General features: G+C 32.6%; 1 protein-coding gene across 1 annotated transcript in view; it reads left to right on the top strand.

Annotated features, from left to right (window-relative positions):
- Positions 1 to 25,520, top strand: part of LOC136386412 (protocadherin-11 X-linked) — a 365,186-nt gene extending 339,666 nt beyond the window's left edge. Inside the window, exons 4-5 of the mRNA XM_066357839.1 lie at positions 24,313 to 24,390; positions 25,497 to 25,520. Of these exons, the coding sequence (XP_066213936.1) occupies positions 24,313 to 24,390; positions 25,497 to 25,520 (102 nt within the window). The remainder of the gene's footprint in view (positions 1 to 24,312; positions 24,391 to 25,496) is intronic.
- The last annotated feature ends 838 nt before the right edge of the window (positions 25,521 to 26,358 follow it).

Here is a 26,358-nt window from a genome sequence, read left to right as displayed (position 1 = left end):
GATTTTCCAAAGATAAGGGGAATATTCCTTTGTACTGACAGATACTTATACGCTCAGAAAGTTTTCATTTAATAAATTAAAGAATAAATTTTATAACTTATCTCACACAAAATTCACTGTTATTAACAATAAAAATTATAAGGAAGATTTTTTTTTGACAGATACAGAAAGTGAGTCAGAGAGAGGGACAGATAGGGCAGTCAGACAGGAAGGGAGACAGATGAGAAATATCAATTCTTCGATGAGGCACCTTAGTTATTCATTCATTACTTTCTCATATGTGCCTTGATGGAGGAGGGGGTTACAGCAGAGCAAGTGACCCATTACTCAAGCCAGCGACCTTGGGCTTCAAGCCAACTTTGGGCTCAGGCCAGCGACCATGGGGTCATGTCTATGATCCTGCATTCAAGCCGGTTGAGCCCGCACTCAAGCCCGTGACCTCGGGGTTTCAAACCTGGGTCGTCTGCATTCCAGTCCAACACTCTATGCACTGCACCAACTCCTGGTCATACGGAAGAAGATTTTTTAATAATTTATGTAATTTTTTAATTTAAGTAAGATGAGGAGAGATAAAGAGAGACTCCCGTATGCACCCCGACTGGGATCCACCCTGCAAACCCCATCTGGGGCCAATGCTCTACCCATCTAGAGTCCATGCTTGCAACTGAGCTATTTTTAGTGCTTGAGGCGAAAGCTCCATGGAGCCATTTGCAGCACCTGGGGCCATCGTGCTTGAATCAATTGAGTCATGGCTACAGGAGAGGAAGAAGAGAGGGAAAGAGAGAACAGGGAGGGGGAGAAGCAGATGGTCACTTCTGTGTTCCTTGACTTAGAATTGAACCCAGGACTTCCACACACCAAGCCATTGCTCTACCACTGAGCAAACCAGCCAGGGCCAGGGGAAGATTTTTTTTTTTTTTAATTTTCAAATCTTAGTCAAAAACTCTTTGAATGAAACATCTTATGAGAAGTCTGCAAGGGCATTTTTCACTGCCATTAATAGTGCACTACCTAGACACATGGATTTTGATGAAATATTTTCAAACAATAACCCTACTTTTTTTTTATCAGTGTTTTCCTGCAAGTATGCTAATCCATTAATTTATTAGTTAAGTATTTGAGACCACTAATCAAAAATAACTCCCATGTTACACTATATGTACAAAGACAGTAGAAGAGTGAAACAATTTAACTAACCCAAGTCAAATAAATCACATTCCCAGAAACTTACAACTCACAACTTAAATATGGATATTTTTATTTTGAAGTATTTGAACTATTACTTTTATTTTTTTATTTCACTTTGTTCATAAAGACAACAAAGACTATTTAAATCAAATGAATATTAAAAATACAGTAGGCTTTTTATGGAAGTTATAGACATAAAGGAATAAGGTTTAATTTTTCAAAAGGCAACTTATTGCAAGTAACCCTGTTTACAGAAGCACTTCTGCTTTCCCTTCATTTTATTTTATATATCTATCTCTAATAATAACACTAACATTTGAAATTTTAACCCATATGAATTTCAGAAAATGAATATAACAAATATATTACCACTGACTATAGAAACATATGTATAAAAAAGGACACAAGATCTGGAAGCCGCCAAAGTGCCCATCAGTAGATAAGTGGATAAAATAGCTGTGGTACATTTACACATTGGAATACTACTCAGCCATAAAAAAGAAGGAAATCTTACCTTTTGTTACAGCATGGATGGACCTAGAGATTATTATGGTACATGAAATAAGCCAGAAAGAGAAAGACAAATACCATGTTATCTCACTTATATGTTGGATTTAATCTACAAAACAATTTAACAAACAAAATAGAAGCAGTTGCATAGAACCCAGTGACAGCTGTCAGAAGGGAGGGCTTTTTGGAGGATTTAGAGAAAAAAAGTTGAAGGGATTAAGCTCCTTGCTCATTGTAGTCTAGCTACACTTGCTTCCTTGCTATTTATTATACATCAAGCACACAAAACACACTTCTGTATCAGGAATTTTGTTCTTGTTATTTTATTTTCTGAGTTTTCTTTCTCCAAATAGTTAAATGGCTTGCTTTTTTAACTCCTTGTGATCACTGCTCAAAGTCAGCTCCTCAACTAAACCTTCCTTGACAACTTTATGTAAAATAGAAACTGTACTGTCCAGAAATTTTTATCCATTTGGTTTGTATTAAATTTTGTCCCATGGAATTGATCACTATATTTTAGGTTATGTATATTTTCATTTCGTTTATTATTTTTCATACTTTCTATAGTGTATAATCTCTACAAAGACAATGATTTTTATGGTTTTATTTCACAGCTATATTCTCAGTGTGTGGAGCAGTGTATAGCACATGATAGGTTCTCATTAAATACTTATTGAATAAATGTTCATCTGCAATATACTTGTATTGTCACACACAGTTCCTTGGTAATCTATTCTTATAACACTTTATATATTTTGAGCTTTGGGGAGATGCAGGTAATGCAAACTCCATGATTTTTTTTAAATCCTGACATGTCAGCACTAGCCAGTGTTTTTAAGGCTGTGATTACCGTTTAAAATATTTTATGTTTAACTTACTTATTTACATGTTTCAAAATATCTATGGTTTTATACATGATTCCATACATTAGTGGGACATAAAAACGAGACTAAGAGACATGAACAAGAGTGTGGTGGTTATGGGGGGGGAAGGAGGGAGAGGGGAAGGGAGAGGGGGAGGGGCACAAAGAAAACTAGATAGAAGGTGACGGAGGACAATCTGACTTTGGGTGATGGGTATGCAACATAATTGAATGACAAGATAACCTGGACATGTTTTCTTTGAATATATGTACCCTGATTTATTGATGTCACCCCATTAACATTAATAAAAATTTATTTATAAAAAAAATTTACAGTTTTAATTTAACTAAATGCTTAGTAAGTATATTAGTTTTTTACTACTATTGTAACATTACCACAAAACTAGTGACTTAAAACAATGAAAATTTATTACTTTACAGTTCTGGAAGTTAAAAGTCCAAAATACCGGTAGTTCTTTTGAGAGTAAAACCAAGATGTTGTCGGGAGAATGGAAAATCTTTACTTGCAATAATATGAATCTTCAATGTACCATGATTATATATATATATTTGAAGTATCATTTAGCATAGTCAAAAGTGGTTAGTATAAAGCCATAAATATAAGAAAGTTTAATCTGGTTACATGACTAAGACACTAAAACCTAAGGGGAAGTCTAAAAGTAATGTACATATACTAAATTATCTTAGCATTTGACATAAATGTACAATTTATCTTAAGGTCTATAGAAATAGTATTGGTGAATACAAACATTCGTAATTTAAATACAACAGTAAATTGCATTAATTATTTTTGAAAATATTTTACAGATACTGATATAAAAATGGTTAAATTTTTACCAGCTTATTATATTATATACATTCATGTTATAGAAATTATCTTTGAAATTATGTATATTGGTGCTGCAGCAAATTTTTCTGTTGATGAATTTCTTGGTTGAAAAAATATGTGTTATCAAATATCACTTTATTTTTATATCAGACAGATTTTAAAGTATGGATCACTAAACATATCATTTTTGTTTTTTTCTTAGTATATCACATGATAATTTTATTTAAATTTTTATGTAATATTTTTATGATAACTGTCACTTTTTTAGTGTAATCATCTCCCCAAACTTACATATTTATTTATTTATTTATTTATTTATTTATTTATTTATTTATTTATTTATTTTGTATTTTTCTGAAGCTGGAAACGGGGACAGTCAGACAGACTCCCGCATGCGCCCGACGGGGATCCACCTGGCACGCTCACCAGCGGGTGATGCTTTGCCCCTCCAGGACGTCGCTCTGTTGCAACCAGAGCCATTCTAGTGCCTAGGGCAGAGGCCAAGGAGCCATCCCCAGTGCCCAGGCCATCTTTGCTCCAATGGAGTCTCGCTGCGGGAGGGGAAGAGAGAGACAGAGAGGAAGGAGAGGGGGAGGGGTGGAGAAGCAGATGGGCGCTTCTCCTGTGTGCCCTGGCCGGGAATCGAACCCAGGACTTCTGCACGCCAGGCCAACGCTCTACCACTGAGCCAACCGGCCAGGGCCTACACATTTATTTTGATATACTGTTACGAGCACTTAATTGTTTGGCTATGTCTATAAAATACTAAAGTCTTAATGAAATTGGGAGGGTATGTTAATTTGTTCTTTAAAAGTCTCTAGAGCTGCTTTTTTTGTTTGTTTATTTATTTATTTATTTATTTTTTACCGTACATATTACAACTCTACCTGGCACTTAGTAGGTTCACAGTTAATGTTGATTAATTAAAGAAAAATTTTCTTTCTTCTTACTCTAGTAGCCTTAACACCAGATACTCATTTTTAACAAATAAGTAGGCAATACCAATCATTACTCCAGAGAATGAAATGACTTAGCTTTTCTTTTATATTTCCTTTTCTTCCCCTCTCTTTTGTATTCTTCCCCTCTATTTTTTACACAAATATTCTTGATTTTAGAATAACAAATCTTTTCTCCATTTCTGTACACAAGTCCAACCTCGTTTTCAATTTTTTCCATTTTTTTATTTTCACCTCCACTTATATTGAAAAGTACTATGTCCCATAAACATTTTCTTAATTTATTAAGTGCTTATTTATTAATATCCTCTTTTGTACCTGAAATTGGTTAAGGCACAAATGTAAACAAAACATATGTGATCTTTGTTCACATAGATTTGACATTGCAGTGGAGGAAGACTGAAAATTAACAAATAGAAAAATAAATAAATTTTTACTAAATTAATATATAGCTTGATATGTGTACATCCCCCTAAAAATATATATCAAAGTCCTAACCACCAGTACCTATAAATGTGACCTTATCTGAAGATATAATTGGGCAATAAGATGTGATCATCTTAGATTTGCTGGGGGTGGTGTGTAAATCCAATGACAGTTATCTTTGAAAGAAAAAAAGAAGAAAACAAAAGAAGACCACATAAAGGAGGCTGAGGGTGGAGTTATGAAACCATAAGTCAAGGAATGCCAAAGCTTTGGGGCAACCACGGGAAGCTAGGAAAGAGTTAGCATAGAATAGATTCTCCATCAGAACCTCCAGAGGGGACTGATTCTGCCAGCACTTTAATTTTGAACTCATGGCTTCCAGAACAGTGAAAGTACAATTTTCTGTTCTTTTAATAGCTGAGATTGTGGTAATTTGTATAGAGGCCTCAGAGGAAAATCACAGTGGAAATGCTGAGATGTTCTCTTGAATAAAAAAAAAGAAAAAGAAATAGAACTTAAAGATTGTGCGGGTGTGTTAAAAATTCTAATTTTAAATATGGGAGTATATAACATTTGGTTGAAGATGTAAAAGAGGTAAGGAGTTGAGCCATGCAGACATCTATAACATTTTTCAAATGCAAAGAGTCAAAACATGGTCATACATTGAAGGATCAGCAAGAAGACCAATGTAGGTGGGAGAGTATGAGTGAGGGCAGACAGAGGAAAATAACAGTAACTATTCCAAGGCTGCTTCACAAGGGTGTTTTGTTGGTTTATACACAATGAGATGTGACTTCTCTGAAGGTAACACACCATGAAGTAATGTTAATGTAGGTGTTGTTTTGGACTATGATTTTCTTTCTTCATAGAAATTATAAGAAGTTAAAATAAACCCTCTTACATCCAAACATTGATTGTCAATCAAGGTGAACTAACAGGAAATAGATGGTAATATTTATTGAATATTAACAATATATGTCAGGTACTATTCTAATTGCCATGTACACAGACATGTTTAATCCTTACACCAATCCCATGAGAGAGTTACTTTCATTCTCTCTTTAAGGATGAGAAAACTGAGATTCAAATAATGTAAATAACTTGTATGGGCTTTTCATTGTGTTAATTTGTACAAATTGCATGTGAATTCAAGTCTGTGGGAAACTAAAACCTGTGTTTGTAAATTTTGTCATTTTTACCTATCTACTCAAATGATATATATAATTACAAATAAAAATAAAATTAATTAGTATTTAAAACTTAGAATACAATCTGAAGAGCTTAAAGTAGAAAAAACTTTTATTTTCTATTTCCTTTGAAAATCCCTACTTGATGTATTATTTAATCATATTAAGCTCAAGGTAAAGTATGCAGTTTAAAAAATAATAGCTAAAACAACCTTTGCTGTTAAGCTTGTTGTTTCATTGCTGTATCCTGTCAACACTGCAAGCAGTTGCATTTTCTCTTAACATTCAAAAGGATTTCAACATTCCTTTCCCATCAGTCTTAATATTGTTTCTATTTTTGTGTACAATGAATGTGCATTTCTTTTAAAGTAAAATTTCAGTGAATCTAATATATAAGTTAATTTTTATTTCTCTAATTGTATTGATGAGAAAGTAATAATATGATTATAACTTTTTGATTTATAAAATGTTGCTTTCTCAGAAATATAAATAGTCCTTAAAGATTGCTTACTATAAAATCTGCTATGAAATGTACTGAAGAGTTTTTAATCTAGCTTCTGAACTTTAGGAAATCTAATGAAGGCATAATTGTGATGTTAGTATTTTGTTGATATTTTGTTGTTTTTACTATAGTGTCATAATATGCAAATTTTTCCTAATGCACAAATACAAAAATAAGCAGTGCTACTCTGATTTGAAAATTCTATTTCCATATTTGCTTGTTATTCTTTTTGTTTTGATCAAGGTAAATTTGCTCTAACTAAGCTGATAATTACAATTGGTTAGAATAGTAGTGCAGTCATATAAGTCACATCATTTTTTGCCTACATTTTTTTCAGTCATATTTCAGACAGCTAATGTCTTTCTTGTCTTGCTAATTATATTTATTATTTTTTCCACTCTTACTTATTCGGATTACCCTCTATTTCTCCATTTACTCTTTGCTTCAGGTTCTTAGCTGAAGGATGTAGATTGTAGACTAATCAGGGTCAAAATATTTCTTTAGCATATCACTTGAGATTCCTAGGAGAATCTCTTGAGAAATTATAAATGTTGTTATTATATAAAAGACTTTAATATAATCATAATGCATATTGTGATGCATCTTACAAAAAGAAATTAGATTTACCAGTACTTAAGTCCAGCGTAATTTTTAAATTATAAAAATTATTGTGACTCAATTTATTACTGGCTTATTGATATCAATTTAGGAAATGTAGATATGTATGTTCAGCAAGCAATATTAATGAATGTTTGAAAATAGTTAATTAGTAAGATTTTGCGCTGAAAATTAATTTTAATAGCCTAAATAATGTAACTTCATGAATGTTTTTATTTCTTTACTATTGAATTTACACTTACAAACCAAGTTCTCATAGTAGCAGAGAGGGCCCCTACTTGCACATTTTTATGTAGCTAATAATTAAATATAAGAAGCAACTTCAAAAAAACTCAAGATTTTTAAGACAACCTCACAGGACGGTTTTCTTTTTTACATGAAATATAGTGAGACTTTGTTTTTACTTAGTATGTGAATTTTGATTGAAATTGAAAACATCGGTTTTCTAAATTTTTACATTTCTTCACCAAATACTCAAGCTAGGAGGAAGTATTTTTTTGTGCCTTATGATATGAATCTTCAGCAATTGATAATTTCAATAATAAAATAGGATTGTTCCCACACCCTGCTCACATTTGAACTTAATGTCCTGATATTAAAAAACAATAGGTGTATAATTTTTAATCTATGATTTATAATTGATTTTTTAAAAAGAAAACTAATTCAGAATTGTTGTGGCTACCAGTTCCCTGACAAACCTTTTTGCACAAATTTTGTATTCACTTTGGAAAGTGAGCTACAGAAGATAAAACTGTAAATCCATAATTCCATTCTCTATTTAAATAATTGGTGTCATCATTTTGATGACTGAATGATAGCAAATTAGAGTAGTTTCAGGTGATATAATTATAATTCATTTATAGTTAAAATTAGACCTGTTTAACATTTAGGAATTACCTATCCAGATTTTAAAATGTAACTGAAAGAAAGATTTTTCATTTGACACATCATTAGAAAGGCTTCCTGCAAGCAAAATTGCAGACTGATGGTAGTGATAAAAACATTATTGTGTATGTGTTCTGGAGAAAGGTTAATTCATCTTCACTATTAATTGTAGGTGTGAGTGGTATTGATATACAGCAGATCTTCTTCATGATGGCACCTAATTTACATACAGTGAACTCACAGAATTTTTTTTATAGCAAACAAGAATGATGCCAATAACTTAAACTGTCCTCACTGTATCATGTTTTTCACTACAGAGAGAAGTTAAATGTTTAGTTTATCTTCATCTATACAGTATTTATTTCATTGATAATAAGGACAATATAATATTTTATGAAGGATTTTTTTTTTGGCTTAATTCCTTCAGGTTTTTTCCTACCTTCCCAAATCCCTCCCCTCTGACAGCTGTCAGTTTGTTCTCTGTATCTATGAGCTTGTTTCTATTTTGTTTGCTTGTTGGTTTTGTTCATTACATTCCACATATAAGTGAAACCATATGGTATTTGTCTTTCTCTGCCTGGCTTAACTCACTTAGCATTAATTGCAATCTCATTTAGTACTCTGAGCATATACTTAGCAAAAATATGTTGTATTTTTCTTCTCAATTTCTATATAATACTATTATATTTTAAATTAAGCATTATAACATGTAATAAAGAATCATATTTCTCCATTAAAAACATTTATGTATGGAAATATTTTTAAATAAAAGGTTTATTTTATTTTTTAATTTTAAATTTATTTAAAAACATTGATTACTGACATTATGTAAATTTTGTGTATACAAAATTATAATTCAATATCTGTATACTCTTTTGCATGGCCCCACCGAAAGTCTAGTTTTTTTTACATTACCATATATTTGACCTCCTTTATAAATTTTTCTTTTCCACTCATTTTGTTCTTTTCTCCTTTCTTCTGCTTTAATATCTGTATCTCTTACTTTGTTTTTGTTTGTTAGTTCATTTGTTATTTTTTTTCATATTCCACATATGAGTGAAATTATATGGGTTTTTATTAATCTGACTTATTTCACTTAATACTCTTTATATCCTTGCTTGTTGCAAATGATATTATTTTATGTTTTTAATGACTGAGTAGTATTCCATTGTTTGTGTGTTTTTATATGTACACTACAACTTTTTTATCCATATATTTGTTGATGGCATTCAGATTATTTCCATATCTTGGCTACTGTAAACAATGTAATGAACATAGGAGTGTGTTTATCTTTTCAAATTAATGTTTTCATGTTCTTTGGACAAATATCCCAAAGAGTAATTGCTAGATCATATGGTAGCTCTATTCTTAATTTAAGGAAACTTGACACTGTTTTCTATAGTGGTTCTACCAACAGTGTACAAGGGTTTCCATTTCTCCACATCTTCTCCAACATTTGTTTTATCTTGTCCTTTGGTAACATTTATTTTAACAGACATGAGGTGATATGTCATTATGGTTTTTATTTGCATTTCTTTAATCAATAGTGATGTTGAACATTGTTTCATATTTCCTTTAGCCATCTCTATGTCTTCCTCAGAAATATGCCTATTTAGATTCGCTACCCATTTTTTATATGAAATGTTGTTTTTTTATTGTTATTGAGTTATATGAGTTCTTTATATATTTTTGCATATTAACTACTCATCAGAAGTAACGTTTAAAAATATCTTCTATCATTTGATTGGTTGTCTTTTTGTTTTGTTCATGGTTTTCTTTCCTGTTCACAATCTTTTTAGTTTAACATAATGTTATTTTAGCTTTTGTTAACTCGCCTTTGGAGTCAAATGTACAAAAGTACCATTGAGATCCATGTCAAGAAACTTATTACTAGTGGTTTTTTGGGGGGTTTTTTGTTTTGTTTTTGTTTTTTAGTAAGAAGAGGAGAGGCAAAGACAGTCTCCTGCATGGCCCCAAACAAAATCCACCCAGCAAGCCCGCTAGGAGGCATTGCTCTGCCCATCTAGGGCCCTTGCTCCGTTGCAACTGGAAACATTTTATTTTATTTTTTAGCACCTGAGGCAGAGACCATGGAGCCATCCTCAGAGCTAGGGCTAACTAGCTCCAATCAAGCTATGGCTGCAAGAGGGGTAGAAAAGAAAGAGATAGATATAGAAAGAGAAGTAAGAAAAAGAGGGGTGCAGAAGCAGATGAGCATTTCTCCTGTTTGCCCTGGCTGCAAATTGAACTTGGGACATTCACATGCTGGGCCAATGCTCTATCACTGAGCTAACCAGCCAAGGTATTCTCTGTATTTTAAACATGTATTATATTGTTTTACATGTTACATTCACGTATCTAATTTATTTTGAATTAATTTCTGTGTATGGTATAGATAGTGATCTTGTCTCATTCTTTTGCATATGGTTGTCCAGGTTTTGTAGCATGATTTATTGAAGAACCTTTCTTTTTCATTTACTATATTTTTTTCTCCATATGATGCACTCCCCCCACCAAAGTGGTAGGGAAAATGCCCGTTTGTCTTATGAAGTAAAAAATACAGTATTTTATTAAATATTTTAACACACCATTTGGTTCAGAATATTTTTTTTCTTATTTTCCTCCTTAAAACCCTATGTGTATCTTATATTCAGGTGCATCTTATGGAGAGAAAAATACAGTATATATTCTTAACTTCTCTGTTGTAAATTAGATTCTCATATATGTGTGAGTTTATCTCCAGGTTCTCAATTCTGTTTCATTTAATTATGTGTCTGATTTACTGCCTATGCAATATTGTTTTTATCACTGTAGCTTTGTAGTATAGTTTGAAATTGGGTAGTGTAGTACCCCAAACTTTCTTCTTTTTTTTTCAAGATTGCTTTGGTTATGCAGGGTCTTCTGTGGCTTTATACAAAGATTCTTTGATCTATTCCTGTGAAAATTGTCATTTGTATTTTAATAGAAATTTCAGTTAATGTGTAGATTGCTTTAGGTGTTATGGACATTTTAAAAATATTAGTTCTTCCAACTCATGAACATGAATTCTTTTTTTTTTTGAATTCTTTTTTTTTAATTCCTCTGTGTAAAAAACACACTTCTGAAAATGTGTAGTAAAGCATGAATTATTTCTACTCTCATACATCTTAGAAAATTTTTAAAGTAAATGTTTATGTAAAAGATCAACCTACCTTAAGCTGCTGAATAATCAACCGATCATTGTTTCGAACTTTTTCAATTCTTATTGGGGGAAAAACATTATAAAGCAAAGTTTTACCTACATCTTACTTCTGTTCTTACAATTTATAAAATCTTTAAAAAATGTAAAGATGTTATTTCTGAATTATGTTTAGAATAGTTTTAATACATTTATACCCACCTTTAAAGAATTAGAAAGCATTTTTAAAGAATAGCCGACATGCTATTTACATAGTGTATTCTTAATAATGCATAGTAGAAGCAATGACAATAATTATTTTGTAATCGAGGATCAAATGAAGTTTACAGTAGTGTGTGCATATGTGTGTGCATGTATATGTATACATGTGGCTTTAGTTGGGACCAGTCCTTGAGAAATTATTTATAAGCCACTAGTTTGAAATATCTGCATCTACTCAGAGTTATAATTTTCAGCAGCCCTCAGAGAGGTGAAAGCAAGAAATAATCTAATAAATAAGCAAACATAAATTGTTCTGTTATGTTATTAAACATAACTTAGTTATAGTTCCGATAAGACTTGATATTTACAATGTGTGAGTTCAAATGACCTGGTTTTAAATAATATGATGACTGTATAACTTTTATACTAAATATTTCGAGTTCAGTATTATGACAATACCTTAATTGGTTTTCAGTAGAAATAATGAAATATGAAAATACACACAGAATTATAGTGTGTAGTTACTCTTTCGGCCTTTCATGTATTAATAAGAATATGTTGTTTTAATTAGTAAATTTAAATTATGTAAAAATGAGAAAATATATTCTTTCCTTAAGTTTGATGCTAAGACTAAATATACTTAATACCTTATTTTTTCAAGCAATTTCTGTATTAGATATAATCTCTTCCAAGTGCTCTGGGATAGGCCACTTTACAGGTTTATATAATCACTAGGTCTTGCTCTCTAGATGTGGATACTTGACAGGTTCAGAGTTCTTCACAGAAACAGTAAGAAAAAGCTTTTGCAATATGAACATTTCAGCATGTATGGATAATCTGCGTGAAAAGCACTGCTCTTCTATGAATGACCTCTTTGCACAGAGTGATAGCTTTATCCTTTTTCACATCATTATGTTTGCTGGGGAAAATCCTGCTGTACTACATCATAATAACATGTAATCTTCTTTCTCAGTTTAGCTGAGATTTAAGGAGACTGTTCATAAAAGCTGTTCTTTAAAGCCTGATCTATAATTTTGCAAAATCACACCAGCAAAAAAGCAAAGGGCTTTATAAGAAAGATACAACCATTAAAACTCTTAAATGAAGATTAATTTTAAGTTTTACAATCCAGTATCAAACCATCTGGCAAATCTCATGTCAGGTTTTGTCAAACCTTTGAGCTTTCTAAGTGTTAATTCATCCCCCTTCTATAAAGTCCCCCTTTCTCTAAACACGCAAGGATACACTTGACTTGTTGATGATTAAGATAAAAGATCTAATTAAGTACCTCAAGCTTGTTGATTTTTCCTCCTGGTGATTTGTTACCCTTGAAGACCATTTCAAAGTAGTTGTTTACTTTTGGCAGAATGCTTAGAATCCTTATGGATAAATGAACATATTCTTCCAAAATTATCTCCCTCTTTTAACCACATTTTCCTTAATTCTAACTATGACCGGAGGAGGATCAGCATATACATGTGATGTCAAACTATTTCAAAAGAGCTCAAATCAGTCTGTAAAATATTGGAGAAGCTTATGGCATAAGCCAAAACTGTTTTCCTGAATATTTCATCACTTTAGCTTTGATGAAGGCAGTTATCTTAGAAAAAGTACATAGTTTTTAAAAAAGTTTTAGTTTTATTATACTGGTTTTAAACTGTTTTTGTACCATTCCATCCACCACTATTGATTTGTGGTTTGCTTTCAAAAATTTATTTCACTTCATACCAATTTGATAAAACAAAATAAATGAAACAAAAAAATAGGTAAACAATAAAGGAGCATTAATCATAAGACATAGGGGTTCCAGATTTACAATGTCCTATCTGTGCCAGAATACTCATAAACGTAAGTTTTCATGACCATTTAACCCTGACAAATGTCTCTTAATTACCCTGTGGACAGGAAACATTAATAAATTATATATTTTCTGCCCTGGACTGAGCTGCAAACAACATGGTATAAATTCAGTTTGTGAGTTTATACAATAATATTTTACTTTGTATAACTTATTAAGAAAACTTAAATTTGTTGTATTTTTTCAGCCATGTAATCTATAAATATTTTTAGAAAACAGAACATCTTAAGGGCACCGAAAAATTTAAATGAATATCAAATATCAAATGCTATGTTTAAATTTACTCAACCCAATCCTTGTTCTTCTTGCCTACATCCAAAAATCTTTTCATTGATTTTTAAACAAGTTTAAATAAATTTTTTGACATTTTAATAATTCAATTTATTTTAAGTATTTCAGTAGTCAACTAGGCTTTATATCTACTTTTGTTTACCTTTATGAATAAAAACCTCTATAATTAAAAAAGGTTTCTCCAATTAGAGGGCATATAATAATTTTTAAAAGTAAAGAATAATTAATGCCTGACTTCCTTGTTCTTTGTAGTACAATGGGCATATTGCTGGGTTATTTACTGTAGCAGTTGTTATTTTTTTTGAGATATACAAAAGCCTTTTGTAAGTAATTAGAATTTCTAGTTTCAAAATGTTGAGGTGAAAAGAGAAACTTAGAGAACCATGTGGTAGATAGCTCTAAATAGCTTCCACTTCATGTTAATAGGAACGCTATATCTATTGTAGTTTAAGTGAAGAGGATAATTATGAAGTGCATGACACTTTACTATGGTAACTAAATAAATACAATGATCTTAAGAGATTTATATTATACTCTTTGCCCATATGATGAAACTAAGAGTCATCTGTAACTTGACAGAATTCATAAAACTAACATATAAAGCCTGATGCAGATTTGATACATCTTGCTTTTTCCAATGTTAAGTAGATTTCAGTCTTTTACTTATTTATTTTACTTACTTTTCTTTATTTTTTCAGTTACAGATTATATTAGTTTCAGATGTACACCCTAGTGATTAGACATTATGTAACTTACTAAGTGATCATCCAGAGAAATCGCAACCTCATCTGACACTATACATAGATATTAGAATATTATTGACTATATTCCTTATGCTGTATTTTATGTCGTCATGACTGTTCTGTAACTGCCAGTCTGTACTTCTTAATCCCTTCACCTTATGCAGCCATTACCCTAATCCTTCTCCCATACAACAACCATCAAAACACTCTTTGTATCCTTAAGTCTGTTTTTGTTTTGCTTTCTTGTTCATTATTTTAGATTCAATTGTTGATATATATATATATATATATATATATATATATATATATATATATATATATATATATACATATATATATATATATATATATATATATTGCCATTTTGTTGTTCATGTGTTTTATCTTTTCTTGTTCTTCCTTTTCTTTCTTTCTTTTTTTTACAGAAGATACTTTAATATTACATGTAATATTGGTTTGATGGTGATTAAATCCTTTAGCTTTTTCTTCTCTGGGAAACTCTTTGTATGTTCTTCAATTCTAAATAATAGCTGCTAAGTAAAATATTCTTGATTGTAGGTCCTTCATTTTCATCATTTTTAATATTTCTTGCCACTCTATTCTGGTCTGAAATGTTTCTGTAGACAAATCAACTGACAGTCTTACAGAAACTCCTTTGTAAGTACTAACCTTTTCTTTTGTTACTTCTAAGATTCTCTCTTTGTCTTTAACCTTTTGCACTTTAATTATAATGTGTCTTGGTGTGGGCCTTTTTGGGTTCATTTTGTTTGAAACTCTCTATGCTTTATGGACTTATATGTCTATTTCCTTCACTAAGTTAAGGAAGTCTTCTGTCATTATTTTTTAAATAAGTTTTCAATTTCTTGCTCTCTCTTTTCTCCTTCTGGCATCCACATGATGCTTGAAGTTGTCCCAGCTTCACTTACTCTACTATTTATTCTCTGTAATTTATTCTTCATTTCAGTTAGTGTATCCTTTACTTCTCACAGGTTCTTTTTTATGCTTTCATTGTCTTTTTATGCTGTTGAACTTCTAAGTTCATCTACTTTTCTCCTGTGTTCACTGTGCATCCTTATAACCAGTGTTTTGAACTTTGCATCTAGTAGATTTCTTGTTTTCATTTTGTTTAGTTATGTGTGTGTTCTGTTATGCTCTGTCATTGGAAACATAGTTCTTTGTCTCCTCATTTTGGTAGCCTCCCTGTGTCTGTTTCTATCTGTTAGGTAGAGCTGCTATTTTGCCCAGGTTTGGTAGAGTGGCTTAATGTAGTAGGTATCCTATAGGGTCCGGTGGCAAAGCCTTTTTGTTAACTTAAACTGGAAACTCCAAGTACACAACCTCTCCTGTGTGAATTGTATACATCCACCTGTTGTAGTCAGAACCTTGATTGCTGTTGGCACATCAATAGGAGGGATTTACCCCAAAGCCCATTGGCTGCAAGGACTGTCAACAACCACCTTGAAGGATCACCTGTGCAGGGATCCACCCCATGAAGCAGTACTTATTTTTACAGGGCTTCAGTGTCTGCTGAGTCTACCCCTTCAGTATGTCACTTGTGGAGGTGGTTGGTTGGTGCTTCAATGTGGTCTGAAGCTTTCCACTGGGTGCACTGGCTCTTGGGCTTCCTGGGAGGTGCAGGACAAAAATCAGCCATTACCTTTTTTCTGCCTAGGGTCACCCAACATGAGCTATAAAGTGATGTGAATATGGCTGCCACTTGTACTGTGCTTGAATGTACAATACCTAAGAGAGGCCAATCTGCCAACCAAGGTTGGTTGCCACTAGTGCCAGGATTGGGGCCACTTAGCGAGAGTTGCAGGGCACAGTAAAGCCAGATGTTGTTTGTTTGAGGGATTTTAGGAAACTCTGAAGCATGAGCCAAGAGAAACTGTATGGAAAAAACTCTAGAAACAGCTTAGGTGGGGCTCAAATTGATGGGATATGGTTTCTAGGAATCACCAGGGTTGGGTGGACAGTATGAGCCAGGTTGATAGAGACTCAAATACAGTGTCCATCTGCCAACTCTATGAAAGACAGTGTCAGAAAAAGAACAATGTTTCTGCCAGCCTTTCTGTGTGGCAGAAAACTGCCTCCCACCACTTCTGCTTTTGATACCACACACTTTATTTTCTCCCTATATGTCTTAGTTGCCTTTCTAACTATTGCCCCAATACTGGTATTCAGAAGAATTGAGTTCTAGTAAGTTTATGCATGGGCCTTTTAGAAGAATGTCTGGACCCTGTCTAGTTGGTTCAGTGGTATAACATCAGCCCGGCATGTAGAAGTCCTGGGTTCGATTCCCAGCCAAGGCAGACTAAAGAAGTGTCCATCTACTTCCCCCCCTCAACCTTTCCTTTCTCTCTATCTCTCTCTTCCTCTCCTGCAGCCAGGCTACATAAGAGCAAAGTTGGCCTGGGCGCTGAGGATGGTTCCATGCCCTTTGCCTCAGGTGCTAGAATGGCTCTGGTTGCAAAGGAGCAATGCCCTAGATGGGCAGAACATCACCCTCTAGTGGCCTTGCTGGGTGGATCCCAGTCAGGCACATGTGGGAGTCTATCTCTCTGACTCCTTGCTTCTCACTTCAGAAAAATAAAAAAATAAGAAAAGTAAGAAGAATGTCTGGGACTCTAGGAGCCCTCCATTGCACTCAATCTCAATCCCCATTGTTTTTTATACCCAGTCGTTATGGGGACTTCTCATTCTCACACTGGAACCCTGGGGTGGGTGGCTTGGTGTGAGGTTGAGACTTCTCACTGTTCAGGGGAGACTTTTATAGCTAAGATGTTCCTCCTGATTCTTATCTGCCATCTGGGACCAGGCTATTTTGTATTTCCACTTTTTCTACTAATCTCTATGTGGCTTCTTCTTTATATAATTATTTGCAGGACTTCTATTCAGCCAGATTTCAGGATGTTTTGAATGATGATTGCTCTGTACTTTAGTTGTATTATTGATGTTGTAATGGAAGAATGCAAATACCATGTTTACCTATGCTGCCATCTTAACTGGAAATCTGATTTTAGTCTCTTTTTAAACACTTATCTTTTCCTCCTTAGATATTGACTACCACCTCTGCTATTTGTAAGACAGAAACCCATGACAGGAGAACATTATATGAAACATTAGGTAGAGTACTACTAATTAACTAAGAACTTTTCTTATTTGAGAAAATATATGATGTGTTTACTACAATTGAAAATTGTGCCTTGGCCACAGCCAGATAGCTCCATTGGTTAGAGCATTGTCCCAAGTTGAAGAGCAGAGGTTGTCCACTCGATCCCTGGTCAGGACACATACAGGAACAGATCTATGTTTCTGTCTCTCTCTCTCTCTTTCTCTCCCTTCTTCTGTTGCTGAAATCAACAAATAACAATTTTTTAAAAAAGAAAAAGAAGAAAATTGTGCACTGTAATTTTTTATAAACATTAAAAAATGATATTTTTCCAAGGCTTTTAGCAGGAAATATTTTAACTAAATGCATTGTGTGCAAAAAGTAAGTACATATTACACTTCATATTTTGTAAACTTTTTTAGTTTTGATGAATATCATTTCCATAGTAATAAAATATCTTGATTTTTTATAATGAAGGAAAAATTTAATAAATGTAATCACTAGAAACAGCACCTACATACTAATATGTTTTCAGGTATATGTCATTATATTAAATATCATATAGGACTCCAAAAATGTCTTATATACTGGTTTGAGAAGATTTTTTCCTCAACCAGTCAATACATCAACTACATAGCAATAAATTAACCATAATCTATCAGTTACACTCACCGGTAGTCTATGAAAGCTAAAATAAAGTGATGACTGTAACTATTTATAATGTTACATTTCTGCAAAACCCTACATTCCTGGAGTGTTTATGATTACCAAGAACATAGGAGCATGCTTACATTTCTAGTAGAAAATCTGCTATATTTGAGAAAGAAATGTGAATAGCTGAATACATGAAATTCTTCTAAATTTTTATTTTGCTAGCTTTTGAAACAGTAATTTAATGTTGAAACTATAGTCAGAGATATCATGATCTTCTCCTAACTATGATTTTCTTCTCATTAGATTTGAGTGACAATTAAATTTTTAAGTTGAAGAATAAAAGATGTATTTCACATTTCACTTTAAAATCATCACAGACTCAGACTGGGTTTACCTTACACAGTAGTTTTGGAATTAGGTTAAAAAATGCAGTTAATATGTCAGGTAGCTAAAGCTCAGATTTTATGAAACATTTTGGAAAACATTTGAGAAGAACAGTGAGAAGGTCCTGCCAAATATAGAAGTTCAATCAAATTTTGTTGCTTCGCAAGACTTTTCTTGCAAGGAGGTTATTTTAGAAAGTGCATATTACTCTTTTAGGTCACCTGTAAGTTTCTTATTATTTTCCTAAAAGATTAAATTCTTTGGAAGCTGAAAATATTTTCCCAATCATCACAAAAGCTGTACTACTGTATATATTTTGAGGTATAATTCACATTTCTGTGCATGAAAATTTAGCTGAAAATTTCTTTACATCTTGTTTCAGAGGACAAAAAATGGTAGAGATTTAATTGATTTGGGGGCATTTACTCTGAATCATGCTCCTTATGAGCTAGCCGCTTCTTACATTTATAAATAAAATCATTCAAGCAGACTATAGACAATTTTATTAAGGCATGAAATTTCTGGGTTTTGGATTTTAAAATTATATAAATGAACATCTTTTCTGTCAAGTATGTCTATTTCTTTAGACTAACAGGGCATCACTGGTAAAATAATATATTTGTACTTAAAGGATTTAGTAGATTTTTAAACATTGTCAAATTCTCCTTCAATGTTTAAATTATGACTAATAATACCTAAATCAAGAAAAATAAGAAGATCTAATATCTATCTTTCTCTTGGAAGTATTATTATTTTTATTCTTAGCAATAATGCCAGTGACATTTTTCAAAGCACGTTAAGATCAATAGTAAGAAGCACTTCTCATTTTTCTGTTTTGAGCACTGTCTTAATATGAACTGGATTAAAATGAGGCTTAAATCAGTAAAGTCTGTGATTATTATACAGCACTTTACTTCTTTTTTTGACAACTTGACATCTAATTCCATATAAGGGAAAATACAGTTTGGTTCTGTACCCGGTGCATATAAGGGAAAAGAAATACAAATATGCATGATATTTCTCAGGTGTCACTGATGAACCATATATTTTATCTTCTTTAAAATAGTTATAAAATGTTTTTGGACACTAATATTTTCTAGAATTGTAATTTCTATCACTTGCATGATGATTAATCTTCAGCAGTTCTGCACATCAATGCTATTTTATTAGACAATTCCCTAGCTATTTGTCTTTTAACTGAAAAGTTTGCTGAAAGGGGTAGGTGTAATGGGAAGAACAGTGTCAGAGAAGTGTTATTTTACTTGTAAGTTGTTATTTTGTACAAAATTCAATAAAATTATAGTATTTGAAAATTTTGGAGGAAAAAACTTTTTTCTACATACCTAGGTTCTTTTGGTTTGTGTAATGATTAAATCTACATGGGGCAGGTTAATAAGAAAAATAGCCAAATTCAATTATATATGTACGTATGGGTACGTCACATACATTAGAGAGTCAGGGGTCCTACACACATGAGAGGTTTAGGAATAAAAAGGAAAAATAAGGTGCATATGGCTTTTTGAGTTAACGATGAGGTGTAGTATCTTGGGGCTTCTGAAGATCTTTGCAGCATCATAGGGAAGAGGGTTAGTAATTAGCAGTTTTCCCTGCCATAAAGATAAATCAAAAGGATTATCTCTGATAACCTTTTATTATAGGAAAAATTCTAATTTAAATTTTTCTCAGTAGTTAAGTTGATCTTCAGCCTGCAAGGTATTGGTTGCCTTTAGATCCAAATATTCTCCATATCAAGGAGACACATCTTGGGGTGATTCATTCTCAATCCTTAAATATTGAAACCTATTATACAGTAAAGGTGTTTAGTTGCCAAATTTAAATGGACAAGTACATTCACATAGCATTAAACATTTAACCACCTAAAATGCTATCCCCAATGAATTCAATGGGCATTACAGAAGGGAGCCCAGATAGATGTAAAACTGCTAATGTTTGATATAATGTTTAAATCATATTCTTAACATATGCATGAGAAGCGCCATATGAATTTGGATATATAAATAAGGTAATTTGACATCACTTTGATGCAAACATTTTACCTTATAATATTGGGTTGATTTATTAAGAGACATTATGAAATTGGCAGCAAAAACAATTTTGAAAAACTATTCAGTGTTCCATTCAAGGATTCTTCTCATTCAGTAAAATTTTAGACTTGGCTCTGAGTGCAAAAAGTTTCCATAACACTTTTTCACAGCTAAGCCGTCCAACTGCTGTGTGTTGGGCATGTCAGGATATTCAGCTGTGTTTCTAACAAAAGTTTAAAGAATGACAATGGTTCTATTAACAAGAGTGAATAAAATTCCGTAACACATGATAGACTCAAATATTTTTCACAAAGTAATTGCTAATGAATAATACAATAAATAACCACAGGTTTTTGGTTTTTTTCAAATTTTTATTTATTGATTTTAGCCAGAGGGCAGGGAGAGAGAGAAAGACAGGAACATTGATCCATTCCTGTATGTGTTTTGATGAGGATCAAAGTGGTAACCTCTGCACTTTGGGCCCATGCTCTAACCAGCTGAGCTGTCAAACCAGAGCAAATTTTTTTCAAACTTTGTAAATTTGTCAAACTGAACTTTCTCCTGTGCCAAATATGTTTTACCTACCATTAGATATAACATTTCCTAGCAGATCCCACTCTATATTTTATTGTATTACTGTTTTCACAACTTTTTAAAGAATATTCTTCTTTTATTCTATTCTGTGTGGAGCACCACACAGACTATCTTATCCCATCTTATCTTATCCTATCCTATCCTATCCTACCCTATCCTTTCTGATCCTATTGTATCCTATGTAATTCTCTTGTATTCTGTCTACAGAAGCTCTTTATTTTAATCACTTTAAACTTGGCATTGCTTTCTCAAGTAAATAACAATTAAACATTGTTTTAACATCTGTTATTTCTTGAAGAAGACAGGGAAAATTACTAAAAACATTTGCCTTTGTTTCGTTTTTATTTAAAAAATTTTAATGTATTGATTTTAGAAAGAGAAAAAGATATAGAAAAAGAAATATCAATCTGCTGTTCCACTTATTTATGTTTTTAGGTTGATTCTTGTATGTGCCCTTACTGGGTATACATACACAAGCTTGGTGTATCGGGATGATACTCAACCTGGCTGGGACCAGGGATGCTTTTGTTTTGTTTTCAATTCACTTTTGATGCAGCTGTCAATGTCTTTAACCTTTTGTCTATACTTTCTAAAAGACAAATAGTTTTAAGTTTATTTTTCTCTAGACATATTTTTGGTTGTTCTAGACAAATATAATTTAATTATCTCATCATTAGTAAGTGGTTTTCTTTGAATCGCTAACAAATGAGCCTTTCAGCAACTTCCTTTCGTCACAGCCTTCTTTTCTTGTTTTTGTAAAGAAATTCTGCTGCAATGAGATGTTCCATTTTAATTTTCTAATTCTTCTGAGTGTTGCTTTCTTGTGAGTCGAAATGTTTTGATGAGTACTTGGTCTGTATGGCCTGTAGTCGCTGCCGTCATGGCCATTCACAGGCAGGTCCCTAACGAATTCAGACAGATGCTAAAGATAAAGTGGGCCCAAAAGTGGTGGGCCATTCCTTTACTAAAGTCTCACACTGGCTGACGAGCAAACATGAAAAACACTTTCCTTTCATTCAGAGCTCACAAAGCCCTGACACATTATCTGGCTCTACAACCAGGAGAATCTTCTCCAGTTTCTCCTAGAATGAAAGGTCCCACCAGTCTCAGTGGAGCTCCCCAAAACCCCTCCGCTCTGGTTCCCCATATGCACATCTTCTCCCTTCTCTGCCAACATGGCTTTTTTTTTTTTTTCAATTCTGTATTCTCTCTGCTTTCTCTGCAAACATGGCTTCCTTCTCTCTATCTTCTCCTTCTCTGCTCTTTTTTCAAAACTTTCTGGCTGGGAAACCTCTCTTCCAGCAAACGTTAGCAAAACAATGGCCCTTCCCAAGCAGAAAGGTAATTTGCAATTTCACAAACCACATATACCTCGGGCTGCCCAACCTCCAATGCAAACTATAAACCAGCAAACATCAAAATCATATTTTACAAACTTATTTGACCAACAGTCTATTCATATCAATGTGTATTATATTATTCTTATCACAGATATAATGTCATTGCATAATAAACACAACTTAATGTTTAATTTGATAACAAAATAAATTTTGCTCAACGGGGTCTTTAAAGTGTGATGTTCAAAATTTGGTCATTTCTTTTTTTCTTGATTTGACATAATTAGCATGCACTTTTAATCAAAATAAGTAAAATAAACTGATAGCAAGGCTAGTGGAGTACTTGACACTTTAGAGGAGGAAAATAATTTTTCTTCTACTCTTCTAGGTCTCTTGTCTCAGACCTCTGTAATAAAAGACAGATTAAGAGGAGGAAAACAGATGTTGAATAACAAGTATTCTTCCTCTATTCAATGGAAAACTTAGAAAAATTTAGTAGTTCTCTGAATGACCCAAGCCATTATCTTAAATATCATCTCTAGTTAAAGATAAAAGAAGATTTGGGGGTTAGGGAGAACCATTTATGAAAAGCTATACGAAAAAACACATTAAACAAGGGTATGGTTGTTACGCAGATTTAGGTCTATTGACTTCTCCATTGATAAGAGTTCCTAAAGATTTAACCATCCTTCTCTTCTTGGTACAGGGAGGGGGACACATTTATAAAAAGATGTGTTAGTTTTACAATGTAAATATCTTTTACAAAAGAGCAATTTACTTGGCTTCAGAGTTTTTATTTGTTTTTTTCTGCTGTTTTAAATCAGCCTCAAGTAATCCTTATCCCAAAGAAGCACATTTGGCAGTAGTAAATATTAATCCTCTTCAAACCTTGCATAACTGCAAATTGTAGTACACCAAACAACAGTACGATATCCTGAGGGACAGAAGATCTGTGTCACTACTACTCAACTATGTTTTTATAACAATATAGCTTCCAATATTAAATGAATTGGGTTTTCTTAGCTCCTTGAAAAAAAAATTTTTTATAAATCAAATGTAATATTTACCAAATGCTTTATCCCATAGGTGAAAACCTCACATGTAAAAAGTGTTATAATATGCATTCAATATTTTAAACACAGAGAACATAGTTTATGTCCTGAGGAAAATTAAATGAATACAAACACAATCTTCTCAAGACCTTGATAATTATTTTATGTTGCTGTTTTGGATGTGTGTATTATTTCATAACTTTACTGACATTTATAACATCTATTTAATATTTTTGTGTTATAGTAACTTGTGATGTAGGGCACAAACAGAATAGATTTTATTTTCAGATAGTGGTAAATTTCTAAATACATGCTATTAAAGAAATTAAATTGTAAAAACATTGGTTTAAAAGACCCTCCAGCTTACAATTTAACCATTTAAATATTTTATTTTTTCAATTTCATTGATTTTAGAGAAAGGAAAAGAGTGAAAGAGAGGAGGGAAGGAAGATCAATTTGTTATTTTACTTAATTATGCGTTCATTGGTTAATTATTGTATATGCCATGATTGGGGACTGAACCCACAACCTTGGCTTATAAGGATGACACTCTAACCACCTCAGCTATTTGACCATTATCTACATTTAAATATTTTAAATTGTTCCTTACAATTCCATTTATATGTTTAATGGAACTTTACAATTTAACACTGGAATGCAGACTCAACAAGAAAAGGAATTTTTTTCTTTTTTATTCCCTGTACCTAGAGCTCTGCCTATCTATCATATTAAAAAATATCAATAAATTTGATGCCTAGGAAAAGGTATTTACCCAGACAATATTTTACTTACCTGTACTTAATTCATGTGTGCAATACACTATGTTTTTCACTTTCTAAGAAATACTTAAAACAATTCTATTTTTTATCTTTTCTAAAGCCAACGCGGGAGGCTGTACGATCTGACACTCCCATGAAAGAGACAACTGTGAAGATCTGGGTGCATCCCCAACCACAGGTATGAATAGAAATACTTGATAGCTCTTTTTTATTCCCTTTAATTGATTTTTATGAATTTATAAGAAATATTCTTAAATTGTGTTTTTTAATGTGTTACATGAAGTTTCATTAGGTTATTTTCTGCTGGACTCTAAAATGACTTTATAACAGTAAATACATATTTCTTCTTAGTGTGGTTTGATGATAATGGAGTTAATTTTTTAGATCAGGTATAAGCTTTCTTGAAAAAATATCTAAATGATTGTTTATTCTTTTAATGTTTACATTTACTTCTGAGATCATGTGTGGAAAAAGAATTGAGAACTTCTGTTTTATAATACCACTTAAATGTAAGGTTTAGCATTGTTAAAGAGAAAAACACCAACCCAAAATGATGTCACTCATGCTTAAAGCCCATGATACTAAACTTAGATTTAAAACCTGATCTAATGATACTTTCAACCACTTACAGGAATAATCTTAATCAACCAGTCTAGATTTTTCAGGCCAAGCATCAGTAAAACAATCTGTTATGATAGGCCCTCTCCATTCTTAATAGAAAATAGAAGCCATCTGCATGATAAAAAATGCTTCTCCTTTGTTTTCTCCAAAGAAATGATATCCCAGACAAAAAAAAAAAAATTATTCTTTTCTTTCGTTAATAGTGTCTTTGTTTCACCCTTCTTCCTATAAAAACCTTCCATTTGGTATAACTCCTCAGAGACCTCTTTGTTACTAAATAGAAAGAGATCAGTCCATCCAGCACTAGAAGAGCCAAGCACTGAACACCAAGAATCATAGTGGAGGAGGATTGGCTCATTTATTATGAATGGAACCACCCAGGAGAATGGAAAGTTAATGTTTAAAAGCCCAAACTCCAAAATGTTTTACACACATAGTCTTTTATAGAGCAAAATCATGAGTCATTATGAGTAAGGAGTTTAGAGTTGTGGATATTGTTGATTGTTTAACAGTGAGATAAGGGCATTAAATTGTGATTTCAGGTTTTGAGTTCAACTTGGTATCACTTTGTCTCATTTCATGGGGACATGCCAGGAGTGTTCTTCTTTAGGGCTCAGGAGTTGAAATACAATTTAGGCTAAAAAGTTATCTTTCTCTTAACAGAAACCCATACCAAATGACCCTTAGGCACGGCTATTGTTTCTGGCTGCCTCAGGGATTAATGACTAGTAGAGTAACAGGTCAAAGTTTACAGGGCATGCTATGGAGAAATTGAATAGAATGCTGGGGGTACATATAAAATTAAAATTATATATTAAATCAGGACCCTCAATTTCACTTCTACTTAGTACATAGATGCTAACCGATTCATGAATTACTTAATAAAGACCATTAGATCTTTAAATTTATACAAGTCAATTTTGTTTTCTAACAGCATAATATAAAACAATTTATTTTATGCTAATTAAGTGACTTTTAGTAAAGTCTTATTAAAGCAAATCAACTCAGGGAAAAACCAGCTTGAAATTAAAATAAGGCATTTTTTTTAAATGTTTGTCTAATTCTTTTTTTATATAATTTTATTTATCTATTTATTTTTAATGGGGTGCCATCAGTAAATCAAGATACATATATTCAAAGATAACATGTCCAGGTTATCTTGTCGTTCAATTATGTTGCATACCCATCACCCAAAGTCAGATTGTCCTCTGTCACCTTCTATCTAGTTCTCTTTGTGCCCCTCCCCCTCCCCCCTTCCCTCTCCCTCTCTCCCCTCCCCCCGTAACCACCACACTCTTATCAATGTCTCTTGGTCTCACTTTTATGTCCCACCTACGTATGGAATAATGCAGTTCCTGTTTTTTTCTGTTTTACTTATTTCACTCCATATAATGTTATCAAGATCCCACCATTTTGCTATATATGATCCGATGTCATCATTTCTTATGGCTGAGTAGTATTCCATAGTGTATATGTGCCACATCTTCTTTATCCAGTCATCTATTGACGGGCTTTTTGGTTGTTT

This window comes from Saccopteryx leptura, chromosome X (assembly GCF_036850995.1).
Source record: "Saccopteryx leptura isolate mSacLep1 chromosome X, mSacLep1_pri_phased_curated, whole genome shotgun sequence".
Classification (NCBI taxonomy): Eukaryota; Metazoa; Chordata; class Mammalia; order Chiroptera; family Emballonuridae; genus Saccopteryx; species Saccopteryx leptura.
Note: the sequence above shows the minus strand (reverse complement) of the source record. Positions and strands in the feature narration are given on the sequence as shown.